The sequence below is a fragment of the Macaca mulatta genome, chromosome 5, assembly GCF_049350105.2.
Source record: "Macaca mulatta isolate MMU2019108-1 chromosome 5, T2T-MMU8v2.0, whole genome shotgun sequence".
Taxonomy (NCBI): domain Eukaryota; kingdom Metazoa; phylum Chordata; class Mammalia; order Primates; family Cercopithecidae; genus Macaca; species Macaca mulatta.
Window position 1 is genome coordinate 7,548,256 of NC_133410.1, and position 16,447 is coordinate 7,564,702.

General features: G+C 48.6%; 1 protein-coding gene across 2 annotated transcripts in view; it reads right to left on the minus strand.

The window, feature by feature from the left end:
* The window catches only part of STK32B (serine/threonine kinase 32B), a 401,787-nt gene that overhangs the window by 13,806 nt on the left and 371,534 nt on the right, over window positions 1-16,447 (minus strand). For both annotated transcript variants that reach the window (XM_028848342.2, XM_001094166.5), the window contains 2 exons: window positions 14,372-14,503; window positions 13,141-13,205 (listed from right to left, as the gene is read on the minus strand). In XM_028848342.2, the coding sequence (XP_028704175.1) occupies window positions 13,141-13,205; window positions 14,372-14,503 (197 nt within the window). The remainder of the gene's footprint in view (window positions 1-13,140; window positions 13,206-14,371; window positions 14,504-16,447) is intronic.

The window sequence follows — 16,447 nt, forward strand, 5'->3', positions numbered from 1 at the left end:
CGATCTGCATGTATGCCCTGAATTGCAATTCTTTCCTCCCAAATAAAACATTTTAATTTGATTTTAAAATTTCATTTGTATAAATTTATGGGGTACAAGTGTAATTTTGTTACATGGCTAGATTGCACAGTGGTGAAGTCAGGGCTTTAGAATGGATGCTGAGAAATTACTTAATGCGTACGACGTATGCTATTTGGGTGATGGCTACTGATATTGTTTGGAGGTGTGTCCCTTTCAAATCTCATGTTGAAATGTGACCTCCAACATTGGAGGTGGGTCAAGTGAGAGGTATTTGGGTCATGGGGGTGGATCCTTCTATGAATGGCTTGTGCTGTCCTTGCAGTTGTAAGTGAGTTCTCACTCTGTTCGTTCATGTGAGAGCTGGTTGTTTAAAGGAGCCTAGGAGCGCCTCCTCTCTCTCACTCTCTTTCTTGCCATGTGTGATGCCAGCTCACTCTGTGCCTTCTGCCATGATTGGAAGCTTCCTGAGGCCTCACCAGAAGCAGATGCTGGTACAATCTTTCTTGTATGGAGTGCAGAACCATAAGCCAAATAAACCTCTTTTCCATATAAATTAACCAGTCTCAGGTATTCCTTTATAGCAATGCAAAACAGACTAACACAGATACCCTAAAATATTTTAATTTTAGAGATTTATCTATATATTTTATTAGACTTTGACACATGGCACACTGTCACCCTGAGTATTGGAGGCCTGTAACAGTAACTAAATGAGGTGTGGGCAATGTCTCACCACCAGGTTCTATTTCTGAGCCAGGAGGCAGAATCAAGAAGGACATACTCTTCTAGAGGCATCCACCCATCTACCTGCAGGCTTATAAAGCTTAGATTCTAATCTAATTCTGAGGGGGCTTCAAAGCCTGTGTTTTTCTTATATCTGTACTCTCAAATGTCCACCTAACCACCATTCATCTACCACCATGAACACATCTGCCCACTCATCCATTTGTTACCCACTTATTTATGCATCTATCTACTTATCCATTTACCCATTCATCTACCCCATCTTTCCATCCACCCACCCACCCATCCACTTAACTCATCCATCCACTTATTAATCTGCCCATTCATCTACCCCATCCTTCCATCTATCCATTCTGATATGTCCATCCATCTATCCCTCCTGTCCACCCTCACCCAACTACCTGAACACCCCTTAATCTAGCTACACATTCACCCACCCACCTGTGCAATTCCCATACACCTACCCATCTGCATATTCACCCATCCATTCATCTATACACCTCACCCATTCATCATCCACTCACCCATCAATACATCCATCTGTCCACAACCCCCATCCATCTACTCATCCACCTACTCACCATCCATCCATCACTGTTATCTTTCACTATCTACCCATTTGCTGATGCCGCCCTCCCTCCCCCATCATTCCCCTCCTCCTTTCCACCAGCATTATCTGTGTGCCAGGCTCACTGTTGAAAGGACTGGGGGCAGGGCAGAGAGCAAACAGTGAGCATTCATGGTGACAAAGTCTCTGCAGGACGAAGTAGCATGGCACAGTGTTAAGGGCCTGGGCTTGAAGTCAGACTGTCTGGTCCTAACCCTGGGTCTGCCACTTAGTCATCATGCGACTTTGGGAGGCTGAAGTCAAACCCAGGGCAGTCTGCCTCTTCCCACTGAATCCTGGGTCATTCAATCTGAACCTGGAAAGAAGATAGCATGGGATGACTTTTCCATGCTCCAAAGGAATTAGAAATGCTTGCATTGCTCAAATAGAAATCCATGAACCAAGACAAAGGTATGAAGCACTTACGGTTGGCCCTGAGAGCTCAGTTATAGGACTAGCCCACAGTCCAGTTATCTATAACTTGGGAGGAAATGAAAAGGGATTTTGCATATATTACTAGGGGTAGCTCAATTCTACTGATACACATTGGCTAGTTATCTCCTCAATGGCAGGCACATTCAGTTTTTCAGACAACTTATCAAATTAATTGCCAGCTTTGTGACCACAGTCCTGAGTGATGAATGTGTGTGCCCTTATCCTCCTGATTCAACCATGAGATGCCAGAAGGAAGTCCTCTGTGACAGAGAATTTTGATCACTGAGAGTGGGACACATAGTGAAATTTGTGATAAATCAGGCTAGAGGCATTTTTCGAAGGCAAGGCACTATGTAGGAGTAGAATAAAATGTCCAGCAAATAAACCTCAAATCAAGCTTTTACACACATCTAGGATGGAGTCAGTTAACATCAACATCAATCCACAGCAGACTACCCACAGGTGAGGCCTGGCCTCCTAGATGAGAGAGACCAGCTTGCTTTCTGCAGTGTGGTTTAAAAAACAAAAACATTTAAAAAGGCTTCCATACCCATTCATACCATTTCTCTTGTTCTTTCCCTATACATTTCCTGGCTCTGTAGAATTCTGAGTGGCAGTGAGATACAGTGGGAAGAATGCAGGCTTTGGAGTCTGGCAGCATTAGATCAGAATGCCAGTTCTGCCATTTACTAGTTGAGTGGCCTGGGGGAGCTCACTTGACTTCTTTTCACCTTGTTGCCTTATCTCTAACACGGGGACAATGATACCTCCTTAAAGGGTAAGATGAATGAATGTGTGTCATCGGCCTGCAGTGTAGGGTGTACTTTATGAAGGGCAGCTATTTTTGTGATAATTGCAGCGTGGACATCCTCCCATTTTTCAGATGGAGAAAATGAAGATCGGTAAAGCTAATTTCCTGCCATCACTGTAATGAATGTCTCATGATGCCTCTCCACCCCAGCTGGTTCTGCAGGCCTTATCCTGGGGGGTCAGGGCAGAAGGCCCAAAGGAATGGAAAGTGTTAGGGGGGAGTACATACAAGAGTGTCTGAGGGTCAGGACCTCAAGTGGGTGAGCAGACAAACAGGCGAAGGGGATGGAATCCAGCCCCAGGAGTCACAGGGGTCTCCAGAGAGGTCCAAAAGCCAGGGAAGACCAGGGCATGGAACTGGCAATGGTAACCTGGTCTCTGGTCTGAGATGGGTCTGTCTTCTACTGGGCAAGGACCACAGTGTCTTTCTACTGTCCCACCTGTGGTTTCACAGCCCCTAGCATCTGGGGCTGGTGCACCATCCATGTGTGCTGAGTGGATGGGAAAGTGAGTAAGAGAATAAATGGTCCAGCGTGGTTTTTACTTTTCATTAGCAGGGGGTGTGTACCACCTGTGGTTTCACAGCCCCTAGCACCTGGGGCTGGTGCACCATCCATGTGTGCTGAGTAGATGGGAAAGTGAGTAAGGGAATAAATGGTCCAGCATGGTTTTTACTTCTCTTTAGCAGGGGTTGTGTATACAGGTTGGCAAACTCTGTCTCAACATTGTGAGAGGGAAGGAAGCTAGTTGTAATTAAATGTCCTACAAGGCATCCTAGTACGACAAAAATTGGATTTCCATTTGCAGCACTGGCAATCTGGGAGGCTGTGTGGACACTGGCAAGTCAACATACATGAAGCTTTTGCTCTTGTGGCTCAAAGAGTTGGGATAGGCGGTTTATTTTGTGTGTGTGTGTGTGTGTGTGTGTGTGTGTGTGTGTGTGTGTGTAGGACTAAGCTCTGACTTTTTATCTTGCCCAAATTCCTATCTAAAGAGTCTGGGGAGTCATGCTCTATAAATCATAAATTCTCATCAGATGGATTTTATTTGACCCCATGTATCATGATTTACTTTCAATCTGACCCTGGCATAACATTAAGAGACAAGGAAAAAATATTTAACCCCAAAATATATTTCCTTGTCATACCTTGAAATTGCCCTGCAAAGTCTCTTGTGGGAAAAATCACATTCTATAGAGAATTCCCTTTCCCCTTTGTTTTCCTTCCTTTCTTTCCAGATCCAGGAGATAGTCAACTAAGAGCCAGGCACCCTTTCAGTTCCCATAAGAAACATTTTACAACCTGCTGTCTTTCTGAAGTCTGCTATCTGAGAGATTCCTCTGCACAATAAAACTTGGCCTCCAAAATCCTTTATCTTAACCTAAACATTCCTTTCCATTGATCCCAGGTCTTCAGATAAACTCAACCAAGCGTCAACCAGAAAATGTTTAAATTTACCTATAGCCTGAAAGCTCCCCCACCAACCCTGCTTTAAGTTGTCCCGCCTTTCTGAACCAAGCCAATACATTTCTTAAACGTATTTGATTGATGTCTCATTCCTCCCTAAAATGTTTAAAACCAAGCTGTACCCCAACCACCTTGAGCACATGTTCTCAGGACCTCCTGGAATGGGCCATGGTCACTCATATTTGGCTCAGAATAAATTTCTGAGATGGAAATTTATTCTGAGATGGGGTTTTGGTGTGGATGTCCTTTCTGTTTGTTAGTTTTCCTTCTAACAGTCAGGACCCTCAGCTGCAGGTCTGTTGGAGTTTGCTTGAGGTACACTCCAGACCCTGTTTGCCTGGGTATCAGCAGCAGAGGCTGCAGAAGAGAGAATATTGCTGAACAGCAAGTGTTGCTGTCTGATTGCTCCTCTGGAAGCTTTGTCTCAGAGCTGTACCCGGCTGTGGGAGGTGTAAGGTGTCAGTCTGCCCCCAGTGGGGGATGTCTCCCAGTTAGGCTACTCGGGGGTCAGGGATGCACTTGAGCAGGCAGTCTGTCCGTTCTCAGATCTCAACCTCCATGCTGGGAGAGTCACTACTCTCTTCAAAGGTGTCAGACAGGGACATTTACATCTGCAGAGGTTTCTGCTGCTTTTTGTTTAGTTATGCCCTGTCCCCAGAGGTGGAGTCTATAGAGGCAGGCAGGCCTCCTTGAGCTGCGGTGGGCTCCACCCAGTTCGAGCTTCCCAGTGGCTTTACCTACTTAAGCCTCAGGAATGGCGGGCGCCCCTCCCCCAGTCTCGCTGTCACCTTGCAGTTAGATCTCAGACTGCTGTGCTAGCAATGAGGGAGGCTCTGTGGGCGTGGGATCTTCCGAGCCAGGTGTGGGATATAATCTCCTGGTGTGCCATTTGCTAAGACCCTTGGTAAAGCTCAGCATTAGGGTGGGAGTGACCCGATTTTCCAGGTGTTGTGTGTCACAGTTTCCCCTGGCTGGGAAAAGGAATTCCCTTCCCCCTTGTGCTTCCTGGGTAAGGCAATGCCTCGCCCTGCTTCGGCTCTCGCTTGTTGGGCTGCACCCACTGTCCTGCACTGACTGTCTGAAATGCCCCAGTGAGAAGAACCCAGTACCTCAGTTGGAAATGCAGAAATCACCCGCCTTCTGTGTTGCTCACGCTGGGAGCTGGAGGCTGGAGCTGTTCCTATTCAGCCATCTTGGTGCCCAATTGAGTAGGCCGTTTTCCGGTGATTATATCTTGTTAATGGTGTTATACTGACTTTATAAAGTTAATGGGGCAGATCTAGATTTTGAATGGCTGGAGCTTATCTAACTTGGAGGCTGTCTTGAAAGAACATGAGTACATATTGCACATTCAAAATTAGGTCCAGAACATTGAAAGGAGTCTGAGACCTAACAAAATTAGGTCCAGAACATTGGAAGGAGCCTGAGAGATTAAAGGTCCTGAAGCTTAAACTACTTTCTATTTACAGTCAGTCTACCTCTAGTTTCAATAAGAAACCAAATCAAGAAAACTAAAAAAATGTAGGAGGGAAGGGAATGTAGATTATAGAGCAAGCAGAATAGATCTCTTCTTTTCCAATGTAATGAATAAGTAGATAATAACCAAAAAGTATGTATATATAATATCAAAGCACACAGATATGAACATATAAAACTGGATGATAAAGATGATAACCAGAAAAAATAAAAGCAGAAACAGTTAAACAGTATTTCTGCTGCAGAGCAAAACGCTGTCTCAAAAAAAAAAAAAAAAGAAAGAGAAAAGAAAATGTGCTACATGTACACCACAGAATACCATACCATGCAGACATAAAAAAAGGATGAAATCATGTTCTTTGCAGCAACATGGATGGAGCTGGAGGTCCTAATCCTAAACAAATTAATGCAAGAACAGAGAACCAAATACTGCATGTTCTCACTTACATGTGGTAGCTAAGCATTGAGCACACATGTGAAATAGGAGTCATGGTTCAACCTTGCCAACAGTGCCAATTTCTAACAGATTTTCATATGATAAGGAATGCAAAAGAGCTTCGGCCAGGCTGATCTCGAACTCCTGACCTCGTGATTTGCCAGCCTCGGCCTCCCAAAGTGCTGGGATTACAGGCATGAGCCACCGTGCCTGGCCACACTTTTGAAACCGGGCCCTAATTCCCGTGCAGCGTCTTGATTATGAGTTTTGTGGCACTATTAACATTCTGCAATCCACGCAGACTTTTAGGCTACCTTCATCTCTGGCTGGAATTCCTCCCGCTGCGTCAGGTCACTGAGCTGATTCTTCCCAGTCATTTGAAAGGCATTTGCTCTGCTGTGTGTATCAGGGTTCCCAGAAAGCCCAGCCCCGCCTTGCTCAATTATCTGAGCTCTGCCCTCCCCTCCACCTCACTGGGCAGTAAATCCTCTAGACTTCTGAGGTTCATAGACACCATTCAAGTCAGAATTACGTTGTAATCAGTGTAGCTGACTGTGAAACGGGAATAAAAATATCTACGGATAGAATCTCAAGGAGAATGGAATGAGAAAATGGCTGCGGGCAGCTCCCCCATGGCCAGCACACGGAAGGTGGTCTTCCCTGTTAACTGCCTTTTCTATTAAGCTTGGACCACAATGTTTAATTCAAAGACCGGACAGAACCTGCATGTGCTGGCCTTAACTTTGGGAGGCCTAGAGTTTTGAAGTTTGCTACTTCCCAGCAATGAGGTTTGTGGGGAAGGGACCAAATGCAAAGAGTTTTCCCCATTTTGCAGATTAATATAAGGACTAACCTTTGCTTTTCTTACTAGTGGGGTTGTTGAAGAGATACGAGAAATGTTAGAGCACTTTGCAGATGGCACAGACCTTGGTAAAGTCAAAGAGTCATTGATATCTGTTCAGCCCCTTGATGGCACAGATGAGATGTCCGAGGCTCAGAGAGGCTGGGCCTTCACTGGGGTCACAGCCCATGAGCAGCAAGACCAGGACTTGACCAGGCCCATCAGATTCTGAAGCCTGTGATGAATTGCACCCCTCATGCCTCATTGGCTCTGGCTCACAAGGGCTCCAGGCCATGTTGGAGAGTCCCTATCATATTGCTGGGATCCTCCAAGGCCAGAGTCCTCCAGGGAGGCCACCTAAGCAGATGAAGTCACCATTCTTATTTTTTTTTTTTTTTTGAGATGGAGTCTCGCTCTGTCTCCCAGGCTGGAGTGCAATGGCGTGGTCTTAGCTCATTGCAACCTCTGCCTCCCAGGTTCAAGCGATTCTCCTGACAGCCTCCCAGGTAGCTGCGATTACAGGTATGTACCACCACACCAGGCTAATTTTTGTATTTTCACTAGAGATGGGGTTTTACCATATTGGCCAGGCTGGTCTCGAACTCCTGATCTCAGGTGATCTTCCCGCCTCAGCCTCCCCAAGTACTGGGATTACAGGTGTGAGCCACTGCGCCCAGCCTTTAAATATCTTCTGACTGTTTACCCTGCTGTGGCCTTAGTCAGGGCACCCTCCATCCACAGCCAGCTGGGGCTAAGGAGGGGTAAGAAGGATGCATTGAGGTCATGTTAATTTGTATAATCTTGCACCCGAAACATCTGGGTTCGCCAACAGATGGTGTCTACAGAGAGAATGGCAATTCCTTGCCCAACATTTCATGTACATGGCCAGGGGCTATTTTGATTCAGCCTGGGGCTCTGGAGCCAGACTGTCTCTATGGAGCCCCGGCTCTGCCACCTGTTGGCTGTGTGCTCTCAATCCAGTCTGGGCCTGGGCTTCCTAACCTGTGAAATGTGGGGGAATAAACATAACCAGCTCAGAGGATGGATATACAGACTAAATGGCATAGAGTGAACACCCAATAAAAGGGAGCTCTCATGACCATCTCTGCCACACCTGCCACTGCCCACTGGGTGCACTGGAGAGAACCCTCAAGGCCACCGACTTGTGCGAAGCAATCCTTCCTGCACGTCTGAAAGCTCATGCCAGCGGGGTATGAGCTCCATGAGAGCAGGGGCCTTGCTCCCAACAGTATCCCCTGTACCTGACCCCAGGGAGATGCTCAGTAAGTATCTGCCAAACCACTGGATGAAAGCACAGCTAGCAGAAAGAGCCTGGGAACTAGGAGATGGGAGATTAGAGTTCAGGTTCTTCATATTGCAAGACCTTGAGAATACCAATGATATTTCTTTTAGGGAAATGTGATAAGTAAGGACTAAAGCACTGGCTCTCAACTGGGGGTGACTGTGCCTGCCAGAGAACATTTGGCAATATCTGGAGACATTTTTGGTTGTCACTCTGTGAAGGTGTTACTGGTATCTAGTGGGTAGAGGGCAGTGATTCTACAGGTATCTTGCAATGCACAGGACGGCCCTCACAACCAAGAACTGATGTCAACAGTCAATGCCAAGGTTAAGAAACCCTAGATTAAAGGAACATGATCGAAAACCATAAAGTCACATACAAATGATGATTGTTATTGGTATTAATAGTATTCTTTGGTGTAACAAATGCAATATTAGAGTTTTTAAATGTGATATTTTCAAGGACTCCAAGGGTAGTTTTATATGATTTTAAATGTTTTTGTTTCTTCAAGAGATAGCAAAGATAGAAAATGCCCCTTAAGTTCCTTCCTCACCAGGAGCTTCTTATTCTGCAAAATGTTGTCAAATGCTATTGAAAAGACCTCTTGGAAAAATCAGGCCTGCTCAGATCTTTGGCCAAGAATAGGAGGACGGGCTCCCCGGTGCATTTTTCAACCCACTGGAAGTCTCAGCTGCCAAGGCCTTCGAAGCCCTGACCAGCCCTGGAAGCAGATGCTTCACCTGGCTCAGTGGCCTTTTGCCAGCTGAGACCATTAGCCAATAATAAGCTGCATTTCCAGAAAATTCGGCAGTGCTAATTTTAATTTTGTTCTCTGTTTAAAAACAAGGGTCCAGAGAGGTTAGCCCCAGGGCACGTCCTCCTGTCCCCATGGTGGCCCCTGTGTGTCTGCCTCACGGCACACACACCGCACTGTTTGGTAATCCTCCCTGCTGCAGGCTATGCGCATTCTGAGCACACGGGTCCTGAAGACGCATTTCTGTGTGAGGCCCACTCCAGGATTATGACTTAGCTGTCAAATGACCCAATGAATTTGTCCCGCAGGGCTGACACAGTGGACGCCCTGCCCGTGTCCTCTCAGCTCCCACTTGCTGCTTCATGCAGACGATGGTGTCTTTACCACAGTGGGAGTTGCAGGAACCGTCCCTCTGCCCGAGAGCTTTCTCTAGCTGAGGAAGCATACTTGGCCTATGCAAGAGGAAGTCAGCTGTGCAGGGAAGTTAAGGCCCCAGGAGCATCCTGCAGCCAGTAGACTTTTGCTAAAACCATGAATAGCAGGAATGTATCTTTAAGATAAATTCAGTATAGGAGTTGCAGATGAATACCTGAGGGCAAAGGAGCCGGAGCTGGGAGGGTTCGCGGCTTTAGACAGGGTCCTTGTGACTCAACTCAGAACCCCCTAGAGGATGCACCACTTAGACACCCTTGTCTCCTGCAGAAGATTCCAAACTGTTAAGCATCAGAATGGCTTGCAGGATATATTAAAATGCAGATCCCCAGGCTTATTCTCTCAGCTTCTGGTTGGGAAGGAATGGATTAAGGAGCTGTATTGTCTGTATTAGTGTCTCAGGGTGGCCATAAGTAAGTACTACCAACTGGGTGGCTTTAAACGACAGAAATGTATTCCCCAGACTTCTAGAGGCTGAAATCAAGGTGTGGGCAGGGCTGGCTCCTTCTGAGGGCTCTGAGGGAGAATCCGCTCCAGTCCTTCCTCCCAGCTCTGGACGGCCGCCAATGCTGGGCACTCATTGGCTCATAGCTGCATCACTGCAATCTCCCCATGGTCTTCTCCCCATGCCTGCATCTCTTCTCTTGTCAGGACAGATGCCAGTCATGTTGGATTAGGTGCCCACCCTACTCCAGTCTGACCTCATCTCCTTACATTTGCACCCACCCTATTTCCAAATAAGGTCACATTCTGAAGTAGTGGGGCTTAGGGCTTCGATACGTCTTTTGAGGGACACCATGCAACCTGCAGCAGGTGCAGCATCTCTAGATGCTAACAGGCCCTCAGGCAATTCCGACTGCCCCCCTGGGACAGTGGCTCTCCTGCATGATGTGTGATTTATCTCTGCAGCCCCCACTATGCAGGGAGCCGGCAACCCCCTGCACATTCTGCAGGAGCAGTCAGTGTCAGACTGATGGCCGGGTGCAGCATCTCTAGACGCTATCAGGCCCCCAGGCAATTCTGATTGCCCCCTGTACTGTGGCACTCCTGCATGATGTGTGATTTATCTCCGCAGCCCCCACTATGCAGGGAGCCTGCACATCCTGCGGGAGCAGTCAGTGTCAGGCTGAGGCCAGGTCTGCGGAGACTGAAAGGAGGCAGAACTGCTGGGCACCAGGGACGTGGGCCAGGCGGAGCATGATGACAAGCCCAGCTTGGTGCTTGGCTTCCCCTAACCAGCCCTCGACTCACCACACTGCTCAAGTGGGGAAGAAGGTGCTCGATTTAATTTTCCAGCTACTCAAGTGCCAGCACAGCAAGTGCCTCTAACATGGGATTCCAGACAGAAGTGGAGGATAAACAGGTCTCACTTTTTTTTGTTTGTTTGTTTAAAGGAAAAATGCTTGGTTTGGGGCAATCATGCATCATGAATCAGCTTCTCATAGGCATTTTTTACTGCTGAGAAACTGCAGCAGGGAGGGCTGTGCGTAGATGGCGCATGGCTCTCTTCCCACGAGACGAGGTGGAGATGGAGTCAGCTGATGCTCATATAGCATCTTGGGGGACACGGCCAAGCCCTCTCACCTGGATATCTTTATATGGCAGTAAGCCTATATGCCTGCTGTGACAGGAAGCCTATCAGCCATCAGGGCCATGGAGAAAGCACATAGGTGAGCAAAGACAGGATGAAGAAGCAGAAATTGCAGCTCAGACCCCAGCCAACAGCTTCCCCCATGGCCATGCTCTCCCTGGCTCCCCATTGTCAGGAACACATGACTTCTCCCCTCTTTCTTTTTTGCCAACTCCTGTAAACTATGCCAGCCTCACTCTCACTTCCAATTCCCGATGACACATCTCAATGGTGTCCATAGGCCGACTGCATTTCCCTCATCAATTCACATTTCCATGTGAGAAAGAAAACATCGACTTGGTTGAAGCTCCTATACAGTGGGGTTTCTGCTAAAAGCAGCCAGACGCAACTCCTAAATGACACAGGGAAGGATGTCTCATTCTCATTTCCTTTTAAAAGGAAGAATCCAAACTGAAGCATGTGCTGGCACCCAGCAAAAGGTGAAATGAGATTGCTGTCTGCTTGGGTTCCGCACAGCTTAGCTTTTTGCAGGCTCACATTTGCCAGCAGCTGCTCTCATTGGACTCCATGGCCCATAGACAGAGAATGAAGGCTGCCTGAGCCCAGGATCACTGATGCTCTTTGAGCAGAAGTTCCTGGGTCCGGGTTTGTAAGTCAGGGGGAAGGGCCACGAGCCTCAGAGCGGGCAGGACTGCAGGGAAATTGGGATAAGCTCCAAAACCACTCACGACGTCAGCCCCCACCTTCCCCAAGTCTGATGGGCTGTGGCTGCACAGGCCCTTTCTGTGCTGTTGGCTGGAGCCAGGAGACCCCAGCATGTGGTCCCCTAAGCAGGTGAGGCTTGCTGCCCAAGCCTGGTGTCTGTGTCTGTGCTGATCTGGGCACCTACTGGCCTTCAGAGCTGTAGCCACCCAGGGTCAGTGAAAGGCTGCTGCCTCCTTTGTCTCCCCAGTGTCGACTGGGACTGGGGCCCTGTCCTGCCCACTGGCCCATGGCTGGAATCCAAACACCCATCCCTGCCCCAGCCCTCACCTCTCCCAACTCTCTAGGCTCTGGTAATCCAAGCCTCCTAACCAACTGCAGGGCCCTGCGTCGGCCATGCCATCTTCCTACTCTGTGCACTGTTCCCACTCCTGGAATGCCACGTCTTCCCCTACGTGTCCCTTAGGACGCAGCTCAGCACGGCAACTAGAGAACTTCCAACTATCCAGGCTAAGCCAGGTGTCTGCTGTGATATGCACTGCCCTGGGCTGCCCTGGGCTGCCCTTGGCCTCACAACGTATCCCCTGTGCTGCTAGCATCTGCTGAAAACCAAAACGGTTGAATACTGGGGATTGCATAAGGGGCCAGCAGTCAATGAATTTTTGAGTCAATGAATATTTGAATCTCCTGGAGGGCAGGAAGCATCTCTGATCTGCCTCTACCAACCCAAAGCCTCGCTTAGTGTGGGTCAAATGGGGCTCATCGGCTGCCTCTGCTGGGGCCCCAGCTCTGACAAGTCAGCCACAGCCACAAATCCCCTAGATATTTTCACTGGCTGGAACCCAACCTGAGGTGTCTGCCTGCTTTGTGACCAGCCCCTTAGAGGGCAGTCCCACGGCCAGGGCACACCCCATCTAGCCCCACCCAGACTCCCTGTGTCTCTTTTGCCATCCCAGGCTGCTAAGGTTCCAGCATCGCCCACCCACCTTACCCAAGTAAATATTAATAACAAGTCATTACCTTCCCGTGTTGACAACCCCTTCCATACCAGGTGCTGTGGGACAACAGCCTCATTTAATTCTCACAGCCCCACGTGTTAAGGAGTGGACACACTATGCTGATGCTGACGAGGAGGCTCAGGCAGGGTAAGGTCACTCTGCAGTGGCAGAGCCAGGACTTGGCCCCAGGCAACTTGACTCCAGGCTCTTGCTCTTCATCACAGTGAGCCTGCCTTGCCGCCTGTGTTCCCGTGTGCCCGCTCAGGGCTGCTGCAGCCTCCCCACTCTCATGGGAGCTCCCAGAGACTGGCTCAGGCCACACAGCAAGGCAGGATTAGAACACAGCCCTGTCTAATTCAAAATCCAGGAGCTTCATCCCCACCAGGGCCCTGTGACTCACTCCAGTAATACCTTCCCTTTCATCGTCAAGGCTGGTTTGGGGGACAGGGACTGTGATTCTGCCAGGGGGACCCTGGGTCACTTAGGATGGGCTTTGCCCAAAGGGTACAGCATGAAGAACTTACTTCTCTCTGTTGAATATGATGAATTCCTTCCGGACAGTCTCCAAACACTGCTGCAGGTGTCCATTCTGTCAAAGAGCACAGAGAGGTGACTAAATGACAAAGCATGTTCCAGGGAGACACGGTGATGGAGCATCAGAGGATGGCAGATTGATCTAGATGGAAACCTCAGATGCTTGGGACCAGCACAAGACAAGCTAAGTGTCTGGGGCTGGCCTGACTGCATGGGCGGCTGTGTCCAAGGGTAGCCTGGTGGACAAAGATGCTTTTCTCCAAGTTAAGCCATTAAATCCAACGTAAAAGCCACGTTAGAATGGAATATGGGCTGAAATTCATGAGCTTATTTCCCTGACCACTTAAGGACCACGTGAGGGGCATGGAAAACCAGAAATTCACAACCATCATGCCAGGGGCTCAACTTTGAATAGACTTTTATAGAGGAGAGGTTGTTGTGTGTTGAATTGTGTCCTCTGAAATGTATCCTGAGTCCCAACCCCCAAGTACTTATAAATGTGACCTTATTTGGAAATAGAACCGTTACAGATGTAATCCAGTTAAGATGAAGTCACAGTGAATTAGGTAGGTCCTAAGCCCAATGACTGGGGTCCTTATATGAAGGCCACATGAAGACACGTGAAGACACAGAATAAGGCCATGCGGTGATCGAGGGAGAGACTGGAGTCATGCAGCAGTGAGCTAGCGAAGGACAAGGAGGCTGGCCGCCACTCAAAGCCTGGGGAGCCAAGGACGACCCCTCCCCTATAGCCTTTGGAGAGAGCCAGGCTCTGTGGAGACCCTGAGTTTGGACTTCTGGCCTCCAGAACTGTGAGAGAATACATGTGGGTTGTTATAAGCCACCCAGCTTGTGGCAGCCCCAGGAAACGAATACAGAGGCCCACAGAGGCAAAGTGCCCAGGACCCACAAAGGTCATCGTGCAGCCCTGGGGGCCTCTGCAGTACAACATTTTTCTCAAGGGTGCAGCGGGACCACTGGGTCCCTCCCTGTGCCTTAGAGCTACATAAGCTTCCTGCTGTAGGAATAGCACTCAAGGAATGCCAGGAGCGTGAATGCCTTCCTTCACTCTTTCGCCCTACTTGTTTGATGGTAGCATTTTATTTACGGCAAAATAAGGTAATTGGAAGGGAGGAGTGAAACGTCCGCTTTTTGCTAAACGGTGGCCTGACTCAGTCATTACCCTATGAGCACAGGATTTCTCTCCCGCGAAGCACTCACCAGCGGGCAGCTGTCCTTCGTGCTATCCCTGGATCTGTTCTTTGCCAACCGCTTCTTCTTTTTGTGAAGTGGCTTGGATTCTAGAATCATTTCTTCAAGCTCAAATGTGGGATCACAATTCAACCTCCCTTTCTAAAGGGGAGTAGAAAAGAAAACATGGTCTGTCTGCATTCCACCCATCACTGAATTTTCTTTTCATTCATTCAATCATTCATTCATTCAACAAGTAATGATGAACTACCCCCATGGGATACACGGGTGACCTTTGTTTCTGTTTTCTGATGATAAAAAGCAACACGTTCTCACTGTATACATCATTTGTTTACACATGTGGTCCCCCTGGGGCAACCCCACTCCTGTTAACATCTAGGTATTTCCTTAGGCCCCTTTCTATGCCTGTTTTTCATACTAGGTTGAGTTCAGTTTTCAAATCTGATTTTTTCACTTATTATTTTATCCTATGCACATTGTCCTGTCATGACTATCTTTTTTAGAAAAATCATTCTAAATAACTTAAGAATACAATTTCAGCTCAAAACCTGCCCAGCTTCCTGCCCTGGTTCCCTGCTCCTCCCAGGGAGCTAGATAGAGTCAGCTGACCCTCAGGCCTGGCCCTGCTCCTGGCCAGGGGCTCCTCCCGCTGTGGTCAGGAGCAATTTAGGTCTCCCTGACTTCTGGGCCTTGGACCCAGATTCCTGGTAGCCACTTTCATTCCTGAGCTGCAGCCCAGATGATGGCCGCAGGTGCCGGTCCCCAAGGGCAATGCAGCCCGGTGGCTATGACAGCAGCTCTGGAGCTGCACAGGGAAAAATCCCAGTTCTGCTACTTCCTGACCTTGTAAGTTTCATGACTTCCTTGGGACTCAGTTCATTATCTGTAAAGTTCAGGTGACAATCATTCCCATATAGGGAATTAATAATATAATATCTATAAAGTACTTCAAGTAGGGCCAGGCACGAAGCAAGTCCTCCCTACAGTGGTGGTCCCTGGGCCTGTTAGGACCTGGGCCTGCTGTGACTTGGCCAAGAAGGAGAGAGGCGAGGCACAGCCTTGGGGTCAGCCAGCCTTGCCACTGGGCCCTGTGTCCTCTCCTTTTACCTGCGTGACGCTGAGGGAGATTTGTAAACTCTCTCTGCCTCAGTTTCCTCATCATTGTGAAATATGGCAGGCTCAGAGGTTGCTGAGGGATCAGATGAGAAGAGTTTGCCAAGCTTCCAGAACAGTGGCTGCTTGACCACGGTGGCCCTTCCACAACTGCCCATTCCCTCTGCTTCTCTGCTGTCCCCTCACCTCCCTAGGATTCCTGGCCTTGAACCCAATTTACAAGAAAGGGTCTCGCTACCTAAGGCTGAACTTGCCTTGGCCATGCTGCCTAATCCACTTGATTAGGCAGTCAGTGCCTTTGCCATGACCTGGGGGCAGGAGGAAGACAGGGACTTTGCAGACAGAACTGAGGAAAGTCCTGGCTTCCCTAACCCCCAGGAACTCCCTAAACCTCTATGGGCCTCAGTTTCCACACTGTGAGATCAGGGCACTAGTGCAAGTTTGTGAGGCTGACATGAGAAAATGCAAGAAAAGCTCCTACCCTGGCCCCTGCCACACAGTAGGTGCCCAATAAATGTTACCGTTGTTGTTACTGTGTCATTCGTGGGCTGATGGAGTGGAGTCCTATGTCCTTTGCACCTTGCTTTCCCAGTTCTAGAGGCTGGGCCTCATCCTTTCTGTTGTGACCTACTGTGGGCCCTTCGTGGGTTCGCGGTGCCAGTGGCCTCTCCCTTCCCCTGCCTGGCACTGGGCTTTGTCCATCATCACCAACTCCTGGAATTCAACTATAATCCCCTTCCCTGATTTCACACGTCTGTCCTCCAGAAGTTGCCCTCCCCCAAAAAGCAAGTTGAATTTCAGGCCCTGGTCTCTCCAGACCTATTTTACCTGCCTCTCATTCATTCATTCATTCATTCATTCATTCATAAAAATGCAGGCTCTGCCCTGTTTTGCCTGCCACTCATTCATTCATTCATAAAAATGCAGACTCTGGATGTAGACCATCTGAATTCAAGCTCTGTCAATTTCTCA